At 38.9% G+C, this 13794-nt stretch overlaps 1 protein-coding gene across 1 annotated transcript in view; it reads right to left on the bottom strand.

The window, feature by feature from the left end:
- TTC1 (tetratricopeptide repeat domain 1) overlaps window positions 1-13576 on the bottom strand; it is a 56332-nt gene extending 42756 nt beyond the window's left edge. Inside the window, exons 1-2 of the mRNA XM_036917220.2 lie at window positions 13484-13576; window positions 11135-11496 (exon numbers count right to left, since the gene is read on the bottom strand). Of these exons, the coding sequence (XP_036773115.2) occupies window positions 11135-11464 (330 nt within the window). The 5' untranslated portion in view covers window positions 11465-11496; window positions 13484-13576. The remainder of the gene's footprint in view (window positions 1-11134; window positions 11497-13483) is intronic.
- Window positions 13577-13794: the final 218 nt, after the last annotated feature.

Genomic DNA, 13794 nt, shown 5'->3' with positions numbered 1-13794 from the left:
TCAAGTTGAATTTGGACTTAAAAGCTGTAACACTTTCTGTTTCTATGTGCTAGTCATTTAGTCTTTGCAACAACTTAAAGAGATAGGTACTATTATTATCCAACTTTACACCAAGTTAAATGATGGAGCTAGGACAGACCTAACCTTTCACCCTTTCAACCACAAGATTATATACTGTCTTCCCTCTGAAACAACATGATGAACCCAGAGGGTATTATGCTAAGTGAAATGACCCAGATGGAGAAAGGCAAATACCATATAATTTCACTTATTTGTAGAATATAAAAATAAAACAAAACAAAATGAACAAAGTTAACAGGAGACTCACAGATACTGAGAAGCCCTATTGTTACCATGGGGGAGGGATTGGGATGGGTGGCTGCGGTGGTGGAGGGGGATAAATAGGCACAAAAATTCTCAATCCTAATGTAAATTGGTCATGGGGATAGTAGCACAGCATGGAGAACATGGTCAATGATTCTGTAACATCTTCCTATGTTGACAGATAGTAACTGCACTAGTGGGGACAAGGATTTAATAATGTGGGTAACTGCTGAACCACCGTTTTGTATATTTGAAACCAATGTAAGATTGTATATCAATACCTGAATTAAAAAAAAAGATTATATTGTCTTCCACAAGTGTGGAAATAAAATATTGTTGCAGGAGGAAGTGACTGAGTAAGGCACAGAAACTGCTGTAATAAGCTAAGTATAGAGCTTATATGCTTCACAGTCCTAAAGAAAAAGTTAATTTTAATTCCCTTGCTACCAAGAATTAGGGCACTTGAAAAGATGATGACGCTGTTCCAGAAACTGTCATCAAGTGCCAGATATCTGATCTATAGTCACTTTGAGACCTATGTTAAAAATAAACCTTTCCTATAGCCAAAGAAATCCTGAGAAGGAAGAAAAAAGCTGGGAGGATTATGCCCCCCAACTTCAAGCTCTGCTACAAAGCCACAGAAATCAAGACAATTTGGTACTGGCACAAGAAAAGACCCATAGACCAATGGAACAGACTACAGAGCCCAGACATAAACCCAATCATATATGGTCAATTAATATATGATAAAGGAGCCATGGATACACAGTGGGGAAATGACAGCCTCTTCAACAACTGGTGTTGGCAAAACTGGACAGCTACATCAAGAGAATGAAACTGGATCACTGTCTAACCCCATACATAAAAGTAAACTCAAATGGATCAAAGACCTGAATCTAAGTCATGAAACCATAAAACTTTCAGAAGACAACATAGGCAAAAATTTCCTGAATATAAACATGAGCAACTTTTTCCTGAACACATCTCCTTCAGCAAGGGAAACAAAAGCAAAAATGAACACACAGGACTACATCAAACCAAAAAGCTTCTATACAGCAAAGGACACCATCAACAGAACAAAAAGGCATCCTACAGTATGGGAGAATATATTTGTAAATGACATATCCAACAAGGGGTTAACATTCAAAATATATAACATGTCTCAACAACCAAAAAGCAAATAACCTGATTAAAAAATAGGTGGAGGATATGAACAGACAATTCTCCAAAGAAGAAATTCAGATGGCCAACAGGCACATGAAAAGATGCTCCACATCACTAATTAGCAGAAAAATGCAAATAAAAACCACAATGAGATATCACCTCACACCAGTTAGGATGGCCAGTATCGAAAAGACTAAGAACAACAAATGCTGGTGAGGATGTGGAGAAAGGGGAACCCCCCTACACTGCTGGTGGGAATGTAAGCTAGTTCAACCACTGTGGAAAGCAATATGGAGGTTCCTCAAAAAACTAAAAAGAGAAATACCATTTGACCTGGGAATTCTACTCCTAGGAATTTACCCAAAGAATATAATTTCTCAGATTCAAAGACATATGCACCCCTATGTTTATTGCAGCACTATTTATAATAGCCAACATATGGAAGCAACCTAAGTGTCCATCAGTAGATGAATGGATAAAGAAGATGTGGTACATATACACAATGGAATACTATTCAGCCATAAGAAACAAATCCTACCATTTGTAACAACATGGATGGAGCTGGAGGGTATTATGCTCAGTGAAATAAGCCAGGCAGAGAAAGACAAGTACCAAATGGTTCCCATTTGTGGAGCATGACAACGAAGCAAAACTAAAGGAACAAAGCAGCAACAGACTCACAGACTCTAAGAAGGGACTTGCGTTTACCAAAGGGGAGGGGTGGGGTAGGTTGGGTGGAGAGGGAGGGATAAGGGGATTGAGGGGTATTATGGTTGGCATACATGGTATGGGGGGATCATGGGGAAGACAGTGTAGCATAGAGAAGGCAAATAGTGACTCTGTGGCATCTGACTACACTGATGGACAGTGACTGCAATGGGGTATGGGGGGACATGATAATATGGGTGAATGTAGTAGCCACATTGTTTTTTCATGTGAACCCTTCCTAAGAGTGTATATCAATAATACCTTAATTAAAAATAAATAAATAAATCTTTACTTCACTGGATCAGGGACATGCACCAGAGGTCTTAGATTGTTCTTCTATAGTTAACCCAATGTATTTTCCACTGAGTTATCAAAATGGATTCCTTGCAGATAAACCAACTCAATTTGCAAGTGTTTAAAATCATCTATTATTTGTCCTTACAAATACAGGGATGCTCAGGACCTTTTATTCTATTTTCCAGGGAATGATTTTCTTGGATTATAGGGTAACAGAATTTTCCATGACATGGGGAACAGTACTTCCCTAAAGATGAAACGCTCGGAAATAAAAACTGAAGAAAACCACCTCAAAAGCATGGTCCTTTGCTTTTAAAACTGATCAATTCCCAGTTATTTTAAAATTTCATCACGACTCAAATCTATGAATGATACCCAAACTGGGTCTAAAGGAGGTTCTATGCTTTAATAAATGATGCCACTATAAACTGTTAGGTTTTAAGTGATAATCTGACAAACAGGTAGGAGGTGAGCATTTGGAAAAAGACACAGATCTGGGCCTTAGGTAACATTAAAATTTACCTAGATCATTGAGGCAAAGGTGGACTTTTAAAAATGGTGCTGAGACAAGTTGGTAGTCAATTGGAAAAAGATAAAATATATCTATTATGTCACACCACACACAAGAGTAACCCCAAGCTGATTGGAGATTTAAATGTAAAACATGAAACCATACAGGTACTAGAAGAAAACATAAGTGAATTCCTCTTCATACCTCAGTGTGGGAAAGAATAGCTTTGTGTCTCAAAATCTAGAATCACAATTTTAGTTGATACATTATACCTTGGTTTAACCTGGCAAAAATGTAGAAGGTGCTCTTCCAGACCCTTATTAATCATAAAACCACCACTCTCCATCAGAGACCCTTGCAATGTAGAGGTGGCTAGGAATGTTCCCTATACTTAAGGTCAGTGAATACAACATTAACACACCTAACTTGGAGCTTACAAGTATATATTCCTTCTACCATTATTAAATGTATTTAAAGTGTACTGCATTTAATACATGGAAAATACATTTAATATTTGAAAACATATTCTATTAAATAATACTGCAGTAAGCATGTGTTTAATAAACAGAGAGAACACCAAGAAGGTCACACCAGCAAGTCAATTTCCTTATTGTAAATCTATCAGCAGCTCTCTGTTTCCCCCTGCAGCTTTGTAAAAATAATGTGCTACAAAATAAAACTTGGCATAACCTTTTCAGCACTGTACCTAGAGATCAATCACATCTGGGTAAAAAGGGTTAAAAAAACTCCATACGTGCTAAAGGGCTAGAAAATGGAGGCACAGGTAACAAAACTTTCTGCTTCAGTCCTACCTAGGTGGTATGAGAAAACTACATGGAAAGGGCTACAGACACCAGTTCTACAGGTTATTCTGAAGGGAATTCCTTATAGTTAAAAAGGAAACAAAAACTTCAATTATGTTTTCTTTGAAATCAGACATTATGTGCTCTATGCAAATAGACACATTTGTTCTTTCCACAAGCCACTCTTATTAGACCTCCAGAAAGCCCAGAGGGAGGATCTCTGGATTTCAGCTGCAGTTAGAATCAGACTCATTAAGTTTAATCCTTCTGAGGAAAGACAACTGATCTACGAGGAATTAATTTTGGAAGTATTTCCTTGTTCCTTACCTCAGAAAATTCTATTTCCCAAAATTCCGTTTAATAGAAATAGATTTCCTTATTTTGGTGCTGCTTAAATTCTGCCCAAGTCTTTTTTAGACCTTGAGCAGAGAAGAGGGTAAAGAAAACACCCTATTAATAAACTATTCCTCTGACATTGGATGCAGTCAGTATACTGGTTAGGTCAATACTTCTTGTTTCGAAAGCCTGGTCATTTGTGTTATTGTATCTATACTGGAATGACCTGGGGATGCTTGTTAACAAGGTAGAGTCCTTACTGCCATGTCATAAGCCTCTGTTATGTATCAGACACTTCTCAGGGCTTTGCATGGCTAGTAAGTTTCCTGAGATTCTTAGGCAAAATAAAATTTAGGAACCACTGTCTACACAAAGTGATCATTCATAATAAACACAGGAAACATTGAATGCCATTTCAACTCTTTCAACAGCAGATAATCTAAATGTATCCCACTAACTTGCAAATGTTTTGTTGGAGTAAACAACCCCTACTTCCCCTGCTTTAAAATCAGGATCAGAAGTTAAAGACACCTTCCAGTTTTTAAATCTAGGAGTTCATTTAATCACTTTTCAATAGCATTTACTAAACCCATACTGGTAAACTCTAAGAAACAAATACATCACCTTAGTTCAAAAGGATGCCCATTAGAAATCAAATACAAGGGAAACATCAAGTCAGTAAGGGTTTTCTCAAGAGGTTAACAGAATATGCAGGCCATTACAGAAAACTTTCTGGAAGCAACTAACAGAATGTTCCCTGCCAACATGCGCACTGTTACAATGGTAGGATTATGAAACACAATACAACAAGGTAGTAAAAACATGGAAATGAAAAGGATTAATTCATGTAGGATTTAGGAAAAATTAGAGTAAAAGGGAAAGAACTGATACAGAGCTTCTGTTCTAAACCAATACTTCAGTAATGGTTCCTGGTTAAAGATAAAATAGCCTTAAAGGAAAGAACAGTCCTTTATGTTTTCAGAGCCTACGGAAAATGTTTTAAAATCCCAGAAACCATGCATTCTGAGTCCATATTCAAGCAACAGACTTTTGAATATCATGTGTAAACAACTGGCAAGGGAAAAAACCCAAATGACTAATTCTGCATTTTGGCTTACAAATAAATAAAACCTTTTTCATTTACAGCAAGAATGAAATCACCAGAGTCCTGATGAACTCAAAAGTCCCTCCTTCCATCTTCTCCATATCTGTAGAAGGCATCCCCATACACCCACTGATAAAGCCAAGGGATCATGCTATATACTAACTGCTTCCCTGGTATGAAATGTTTCCCTCTCAATATCATCACACATTCGACTCCTTGATGCCACTTCCTCAGAGAGGCCTTTCCTGGCCAGTCTAGCTCACTCCATATTCTCAACTCCAACTAGAATGTACCTGTGTGAGAAAGAAACCCTATCTGTCTATTCACCACTGTATCCCTAAGGGCGTCAAATAATGGCTGGTACATGTAAGAATTGCAAACAGTTCTTGAATAAACAAATGAGATAAAAATCTCTGCACTGTGTTAAGACCTGATAACTGGCCCTCCTGGGAGAGAGAACTGTACTATTTATCAACAGCTACTCAATGAAGGAAAGGACTATGTGCAAGGCCCCGTAACTGTGGTCCTCAAACTGTAGTGCGTGCATAAGCATTACCCAGGGAATTTATACATGAGGCTAGTAACTCCATTGTGATAAGCAGCACACAAAAGGTGATTCTCTTACAGAGTCAATACTACAATGCAGTGTATTCTACAGGTGTCAATACTTTAAGCATCTTTGTATCACGATATTATCATAATGACAATTCTCATCTGCTACTAGGTCTGTCCTTCACCTCCACCAAGACTGACAATCACTCATTTGCTTTGCAGACTAGTGTAGCTCTATTGTTAGCTAAGGTCTCATTCCTTGGGGTAGTCATGTCTACATTTAAGTTTTCACACATAGTTAAGATTTGCTGCTGAAATACACACACATACACAGCGCTTTCCTTAAGAGATTTTGTCTGTTTTTACCAAACGTTAACTGCCTTTTTCCTCCCTAACTCTTGATTTATGAGTTCTGCTGAGAACTGGAGGGCCACCTGAGCCTGGATTACTTTCTCACCAACAGGGTAAGTAAAGTCACCTTGAATAACAGGCTTTAGCTACTGATCTTGATTCTGCCTAAAGAGAAACAACACACAGATCCTATGACAGCACTTCCTTCTTAAGTTCTCAGGTCAGCTCTCTGTATCTTTTTGGGGTAGAAGTTCATCCTGGTTGTAAAGAATTTTTATTTACTTATATTTATTTACTTATATTTCAATTTTTATTTATATTCTCAAACAGGAATAACTTTAATTGCTTATAAATGTAACACATGCTTACTGTAAGAAAAAAAGCAAATATTACAAAATTGTATTAAATGTAAATGAAAATTCCTCAAAATTCCTCAATAACCACACCCCTCAAAGCTACTCACTTTTCATAATTTGGTGCATATCCTTCCAAACTTTTATATATAAATATATTTTCACATAAATTTTTAACAAAAATGGAATCAACTCATTGTTCTGTAAACTGCTATATGGGAAAACAGCACTCCAACTCTGTGGCAGACTCCAGCTGGTGTCCTACAATTTAACTCAATTCCGACACTATCTCCCTTGAAATAGCATCAGATTCTGCAGGTTAAGGGCTCAGTTCCACAGTACTGGCCCAAACCCACACCTACTTCAGATGCCAACTTCAAACCCAGGTTGTCACTTGCTTTAGACCCATTGGCTGTAAATGAGAAATTCCCACTACCTCCTCCTCAGGTTCAAATAATTCATAAAACTCAGGAAAAGAGTTCACTTACTAGATTAACAGTTTATCACAAAGGACGTAACTCAGGAATTCCTGAGTTAGGTGGAAGAGATGTATAGGGTGAGGGATATGAGGAGGGGCACAGAGCTTGCATGCCCTCTGGGTGTGTTCACTTCATAGCACTCCATGTATCCACCGGCTTGGAGACTCTTTGAACCCCATCCTTTTGGGTTTCTGTGCAGGCTTCATCACATGACCGGTCAAACCACTGGCCACTAGTGATAACTCACCCCCCAGCCTCTGTGCTCTCCCCACAGCTGGGGAGGGGGTGGGGGAAGGCTGAAAGCTCCAGACTCTGACAGAAGCACCTCATCCTTAGGTGCTGCCCAAAAGTTACCTCGTTAACTCAGGTATGTTCAGAGGGGCTTGTTATCAATAACAAAATATACCTTATTTCTTGGCACTTAGGAAATTCCAAGGCTTTTAGGAACTCTGTGCCAGGAACTGGACAAACACCAAATACAATCCTTACTATAACCAGTTTATCACACCTGTTTAATTCATTTCACAGTACATTACAGGCATTTTTCCATGTCAATATTAAGAGTTCTTTCTTTTTAATGACTGTACTATACACTATGGCATAAATATGCCAAAAATGTTTAAAGTACTACCCTCATTCCACGTTATTTCTAGACTTCCAAAATGATGTATGACACTGCAACACATATATATATATATATATATATATATATATATATATATATGTATCTGTGCACATCTCTTCATAACTTCCTTAAAATAAACGACTGGAAGAGAGTCAGAGGTTTAAAGCTGTCCTGTCCAATATGGTACTCGCTCGCCATTTAATTAGACTATTTAAACTAACTAAAAAAAAAATTTAAAAACTCGGTTCCTCAACTGTACTAACAACATTTCAAGTGCTCAACAGCCAGATGATGGTTAAATTGTTAGCTGATGGTCAGCAGCTACTGTATTGGGCAGTGTAGATAAAGAATAGTCCCATTATTGCAGAAGGTAAATTGACAGCCCTGGTCTAAAGAAATCTTCACAGAAAAATCTGATACCTGTTCTCATAGAAATGATGTGGAAATTTAAACTCCCAGTATTAGTACAAGAGTTCCTATGTCCTCTTCTTGTCAATATCGGATCAATGTTCTGACCTGACAGATCAGACATGATGTTTTAGTTTGCAATGAAAAATTGTGAGGCTGAAAGTCTTTTCACATTTTTGGCCACCTGTGTTGGTTTTGTTGTTGAATTATCTTAACTTTGTCTATTTTAAAGGACTCAAGTTATCTTGTCCCCAATGAACTATACAACCAAACCATATATCAATGAAGAGACATTTCTTCATCTGTTTTGCTGGTTTCCTAATAATTTCACAAAGATATTTATCAAATAGCATAAAAATAGCTAATAGAATAGCACCAGTCAGCTGCACTTTCATAGGTTGTCTCTTTACATGGGCATTAGTGGTTTACATTTCTATAATATGACAATGACTATCATTGCAGCCTGTTATTTCTATGAGCTATTGTATAAATTTTCAAATTAAGCTATGAAAATATATAGGCCAGTATACAAAACATAAAGTAATAGAAAGTGTTTCCATTTTAAAAGTGATTATATGAAACTCTGGAACAAGAAAATCTAACCTATGGGATAGGAATCAGAACAGTGGTTCCCTGGGCTGGTGGGTGTGGGGAGGAAGGAATGACTGATGAAGCACAGAAGAGGAGTTTCTGGCACGATGGAAATGTTCTGTATCTTGGTAGGGGTGTGAGACAGGTGTATACAGTTGTCAAAACTCTGTCAACTGTACCCATTAGAATCCAAACAGTAAAATGTTATCAATATGTAAATTACCTCAATTTTTAAAAGAAAAGGGTTTAAAAGGTATTGTGCTATTTAGAATATTCAATTTGCAGGCAATAAAAATAATAATTTAAAATATTTATAGACCTTTAAATGTGATTTCTTTGCCAGGAGACACAAAAAAGCATTACTAATTTGGGAATGGGGAGCATAGTATGTAAGACTTTGAGCCAAGCCACTCAACTGTCGAACTGATGGCAGTACAGAAAATTCACTCTGATATCAGGGCAAAATATTAAGGTATCAGAAAAGCACTGCTAAAATTTTTAATATAAGTGTTTAATCAATGTTTCTAAAAATCCTGCACCACTGACATGAAAGCTGAACCAAACACTTTCTGGAAAATCATTTCTCTAATATTACTGAACAGTACTTGATTTTATTTTCTGAGCCATTTCAACTGAGGCAGTCTTTGAACTTGGTTCATTTTTGCCCTTTATTCTCCTCTTCTGATGGCACATACTAGCACAAAAGCTAACACATGCATGTTAAAACCAACATATTTGATAAGAAGTGCTTAAGGACAGCCAGAGATGCTCCTCGCTACCCCCCACTCCCACTATCACACTGCACATTTGCTATCTCAGCCCATTATTGATCCATCATAACCTGTTAAGCTGGTGAGCTCATCAGAGGCATAAGCTAACAATCTGTTCTCTGCAGATAAGCTCAGATATCATGGTAACTTTTCAGATGACACTGCTCATGAAATCAGAAGGAATATATGTGGAGGACACCAACACTTTTCTCTCTAAAAGTGAAGGCTTGCAGAGTTAAGAATGTGGCCTGGGGCAAAGAAACAGGAAAGCGTACATTTTACTAGTGTGTCTGCTTTGTAGGCAGACAACTGTTTTTGTTATAAAACTCTACTTTATACTTTGACTTTGGAATCAAACAGATCTGGGTTTGACAATCAGCTCTGCCATTTATGAGATGTGTGATCTTGGGCAAGTTATGTTACCACTTAAGCTCTGCTCTCTTATGGGGAATGCTAACAGTACATGTCTCACAGGTATGTTGTAAGATTAAGTGAAAACACAACATCTTAAGCTCAGTGGCAGGCCCATTATAGGTGCTTAACAAATGACAGCTACTATTATACACAAATCTGTTCCCTGAGAATGGTATGTAAACAATACAGGCCACATCACTGCCCTCTGTAACCAAACCACCATGAGGATGTTCAGGCAGTAGTTTTTTTTTGCTAACAAGGGATTAACATAAACAGGCAGCAATACCATAATTCTAAAGACTGACCAAAAATGTTCATTGCAGGAATTTCAAGTTACCATAGATGAGGTCATAAAAAAGCTAAAAGGTATACATACTACATACATGTCAGACAATAATGACACAACAGGAACATAAGAACTCAAAGTTCACAGAAAAAAAATGGAAATTTCTTTGCTAAGCAGACACACACTCAATGCTTCCCTGTAACACTACTGATTTATCTCAGATCCATCACCACTAAGGCAGTAAGGACACAGACGGGCAAGTTACTCCATCACGGATGAAGCAGTCTATGATAAGAGTATTAACCACATTTTTTCATTTTAAAAAGCAGTTTATGAGCAGTAGATTCATAGTCACTGAGAAGTGACTAGTCATTACCAAGGGGGAGAGGTTGGGGCAGGTGGGGGTAGGGCGAGGGAGATAAATGGGCACAATAATTCATAATCACTATATAAGGTGGTCATGGGGATGGTAGTACAGCATGGAGAATATAGCCAATGATTCTGTAACATCTTTCTACATTGATAGATAGGCGGTGAGGATTTTTTTAAAATTTTTATTCTATTTTTTATTAAAGTATCAATGATATACAATCTTATCATGGTTTCACATAAACAACACAGTGGTTTCAACATTCACTCATATTGTCAGGTCCTCATCCCCTCTATTGCGGTCACTATCAGTATAATAAGATGTTATAGAATCATTAATTACACTCTCCGTGCTGTACTACCTTCCCCATGACCTACCTATATTGTGACTGTGAATTAGCGCCCCTTAATCCCATTCCCTTCCCACCCACCCTCCCCAACCCCTCCCCTTTGGTAACCACTAGTCTCTTCAGTTTTGCTTTGTTTTTATACTGAAGGGGTGAGGATTTAATAATATGGCTAACTGTTGAACCACTGTGTTGTACATCCGAAACCAATATAAGATTGTATATCAATGATACTTCAATAAAAAAAAATTAAATAAAAAAAGCAGGAAAGAGTAATAAATATTAATTCAGTAACAAAAAAAGCAGTTTATGTGACAGATCAAACACAATGAATAAAATACCTGTTTCTCTTCATCAGGCATGTTTTTTTCCAGTTCTATTAGATACTCTTCATCTAGTTCAGAGGCATTCACATCATCATCAGGTTTGTTCTCAACCTTGTCCACTCCTGGCTCCTCCTCAAATGAGGCGCTGTGGTCATGAAAGGACTCCTCTTTTCCCTGGTCCTCCTGGGGATGGACCCCAACATCCTTGAGCAACTTGTTCTGGGACTGCTGATCTCTGGGATTAGAAACCAGAGGGCTAGCACATTCTGCCTCCTGGGGATCTATGACTTTCAAACGATTGAACATTTCCTCTGGAACCTTACAGTTTTCTGAATTCTCCCCCATGGTGAATCAGTGAGGGGCGTGAAGCTGAAGCTCTGGGGAAAGAGAAAACCTGTTAGGCAATGGTGCTTATACAGGTACCCCTGCTTCCCTAAAGTTTGCATTATGGCCACTTTGCTTTTCTGAAAGATCTATCATTGTGACAGGGACCGTGGGATTAGGCAGAGTAAGGTGAGGGCCTCCGGAGAAAAAGCACAGCAAGATAATTACAGTCAGAACAATGTAGCAATGTGCAAAGAAGTCCCTATTGAAACTCTGTGATAAGCATCACGCAGTCAGTCACACTAATTCTTTAGGGTAAAGATACCAGACTGGGAATATAGACATCTTCAGTGAGATCAGTAAAAACTCAAAACGCCAGAAGCAACCTGGCCTGGAATGTCTGAGTGTTCTGCAGATAAAGAGAAGTGTCTCAGCATAACCCGTGACTTCACTGTATCCATTTAAATCATGACACTGTAAAATTTACCTTAGCCGGCCCAGTTTCTCAGAGGGAAACTGTTATCTTGAGATCAGAGCAGAAAATTTCTTCTATTACTCATCAAAAATGAGCATTCTGGGACCACTCAACAAGTCTGCACCCCTAACCCTTTACCCTCATTCCTGAAAATCTTCAACCGCGTATAAAACCCCTAGACAATGAGCCAACCACGGACTCTCTTGTCCACTCCTGGCGTGAGCCAGGAGCTCTGTCCTCTCACTTTATCTCTAAATAAAAGCCTGTACTTGCTCTCCTACCTTCAGTGTTTGTGAAGCTCATTCTTCGGCTTCATGAACAAGAACCCCAGCATCACCATGGTACTCATCTTAGCTAACCAAAAGAAATCCGAAGAGGATTTTCGCTTTTACACAAAAAAGCCATTACCATACTAATGCAAGTCTTTCATAAAAGCAAAGTGGTGTATGGCAAACTTCTGGAAATTGGAGGGTACTTGGTTTTACGCCATTTTGGCCTAAGAATGGTCTCATAGGAACGCTTTACTTTCTGATAGCAGAGGAAACTTGTATTTTAAAAAAAAATCCTACCTATCACACCTAAAACTTCTGTATCAAAGCCCAAAACACACCCTAACTTCCTCTCACTGAAATTCATTACTTAAAAAAGGTTTATCGTTAAGCTTATAAATAATGCCAAGCCTCATTTTAACTGATATGCCTTTCAGAGTGTCATAAAAGCAACAGAAGAAACTGATTTTACGGTGACCCACCCACTTCCCACCGCTCGCATTCTGTCGGGGTAGCAAAAAAAAAAAAAAAATAGGCAGAAGCTAAAACAACGGCAAGAGTAAAAAAGACCTGATTTTTATTCAGAATGAATAGCTAAGTCGTAAACAAGAAATTATGGCCTGCCTTTCCAGCACCACCACCACCACCACCACCACCACCAGAGACTCAAAAATAAACTTCGGGTGGAGCTCAAAATGCAACCCTTGCCAAAACAGTGATCATCAACTTCACCGAGGCTATAACGGAAGAGCAGCTTGGCACAGGTGCTCCTAATCAGGATCCCCGTGTGCGTCAGAATTAGGCATTAAAAGAGTGCTTCTCAATCCTGACTAGCACAACGTAACACTTGGGACGCTTTTGCAAGTACTGCTATCCAGATCTTATCGTACACGGATTCTAATTTTTTGGTCTGCCGGACAGAATATCTGTATTTTTAAAAGGCATCCCAGGTGATCCCAATGTCCAGCCAATTGAGAACCACTGCTGCAGAAGCTGAGTCATACCGTCAGCAGCCCCGCCTTTCTGGTCTCAGCAAAATCACGCCAACGACCTTTGTGTGGGTACAAGAGCACGATTAACCCCAGCTCGTCCCACGAAAACTTAAATCAGCAAGATCTCAATAAGGAGATTTCGCCTCTATAGCAATGTTTTGTTCCTCTCCGCTCCCAGGTCCTATGGTAGAACGCAGAGTTTGAGGCCCCAAAGGTTAAGGAGGGGGCTACCCCCCGATTCCCAACAATTCGTCTCGGGGGTGCGTTCCTCACCACCGAGCGCACAGATCAAGCGGCTACTCACAACTTCACAGCTTCTCTCGTCTTCACCTTCCTAGCGTCTGAGATCCTCTACTTCCGCTCAGTCAAGTGTACTTCCGTCGGCGCGGACCAATGGCGTTGCTGTTAGCAAAGCATTCTGGGAAATGTAGTGGACCCCTCAGGGAAAGAAGGACTCGCTGTCTGTGTGTGACGTCATTGTACAGCTTGAAATGCGAGTGACGGGTTCCATCTTGGGTTACGGCAAGACTGCGCGTTACTCTGCGACAATACAAAAAAGAAAGCTGTTATTTGCTTTTCCCATACTCCTTCTCTCCCGAATGTACAGTGTTTTCC

The sequence above is a fragment of the Manis pentadactyla genome, chromosome 2 (genome assembly GCF_030020395.1).
Source record: "Manis pentadactyla isolate mManPen7 chromosome 2, mManPen7.hap1, whole genome shotgun sequence".
Lineage (NCBI taxonomy): Eukaryota > Metazoa > Chordata > Mammalia > Pholidota > Manidae > Manis > Manis pentadactyla.
This window is presented reverse-complemented; position numbering and strand designations above follow the sequence as displayed.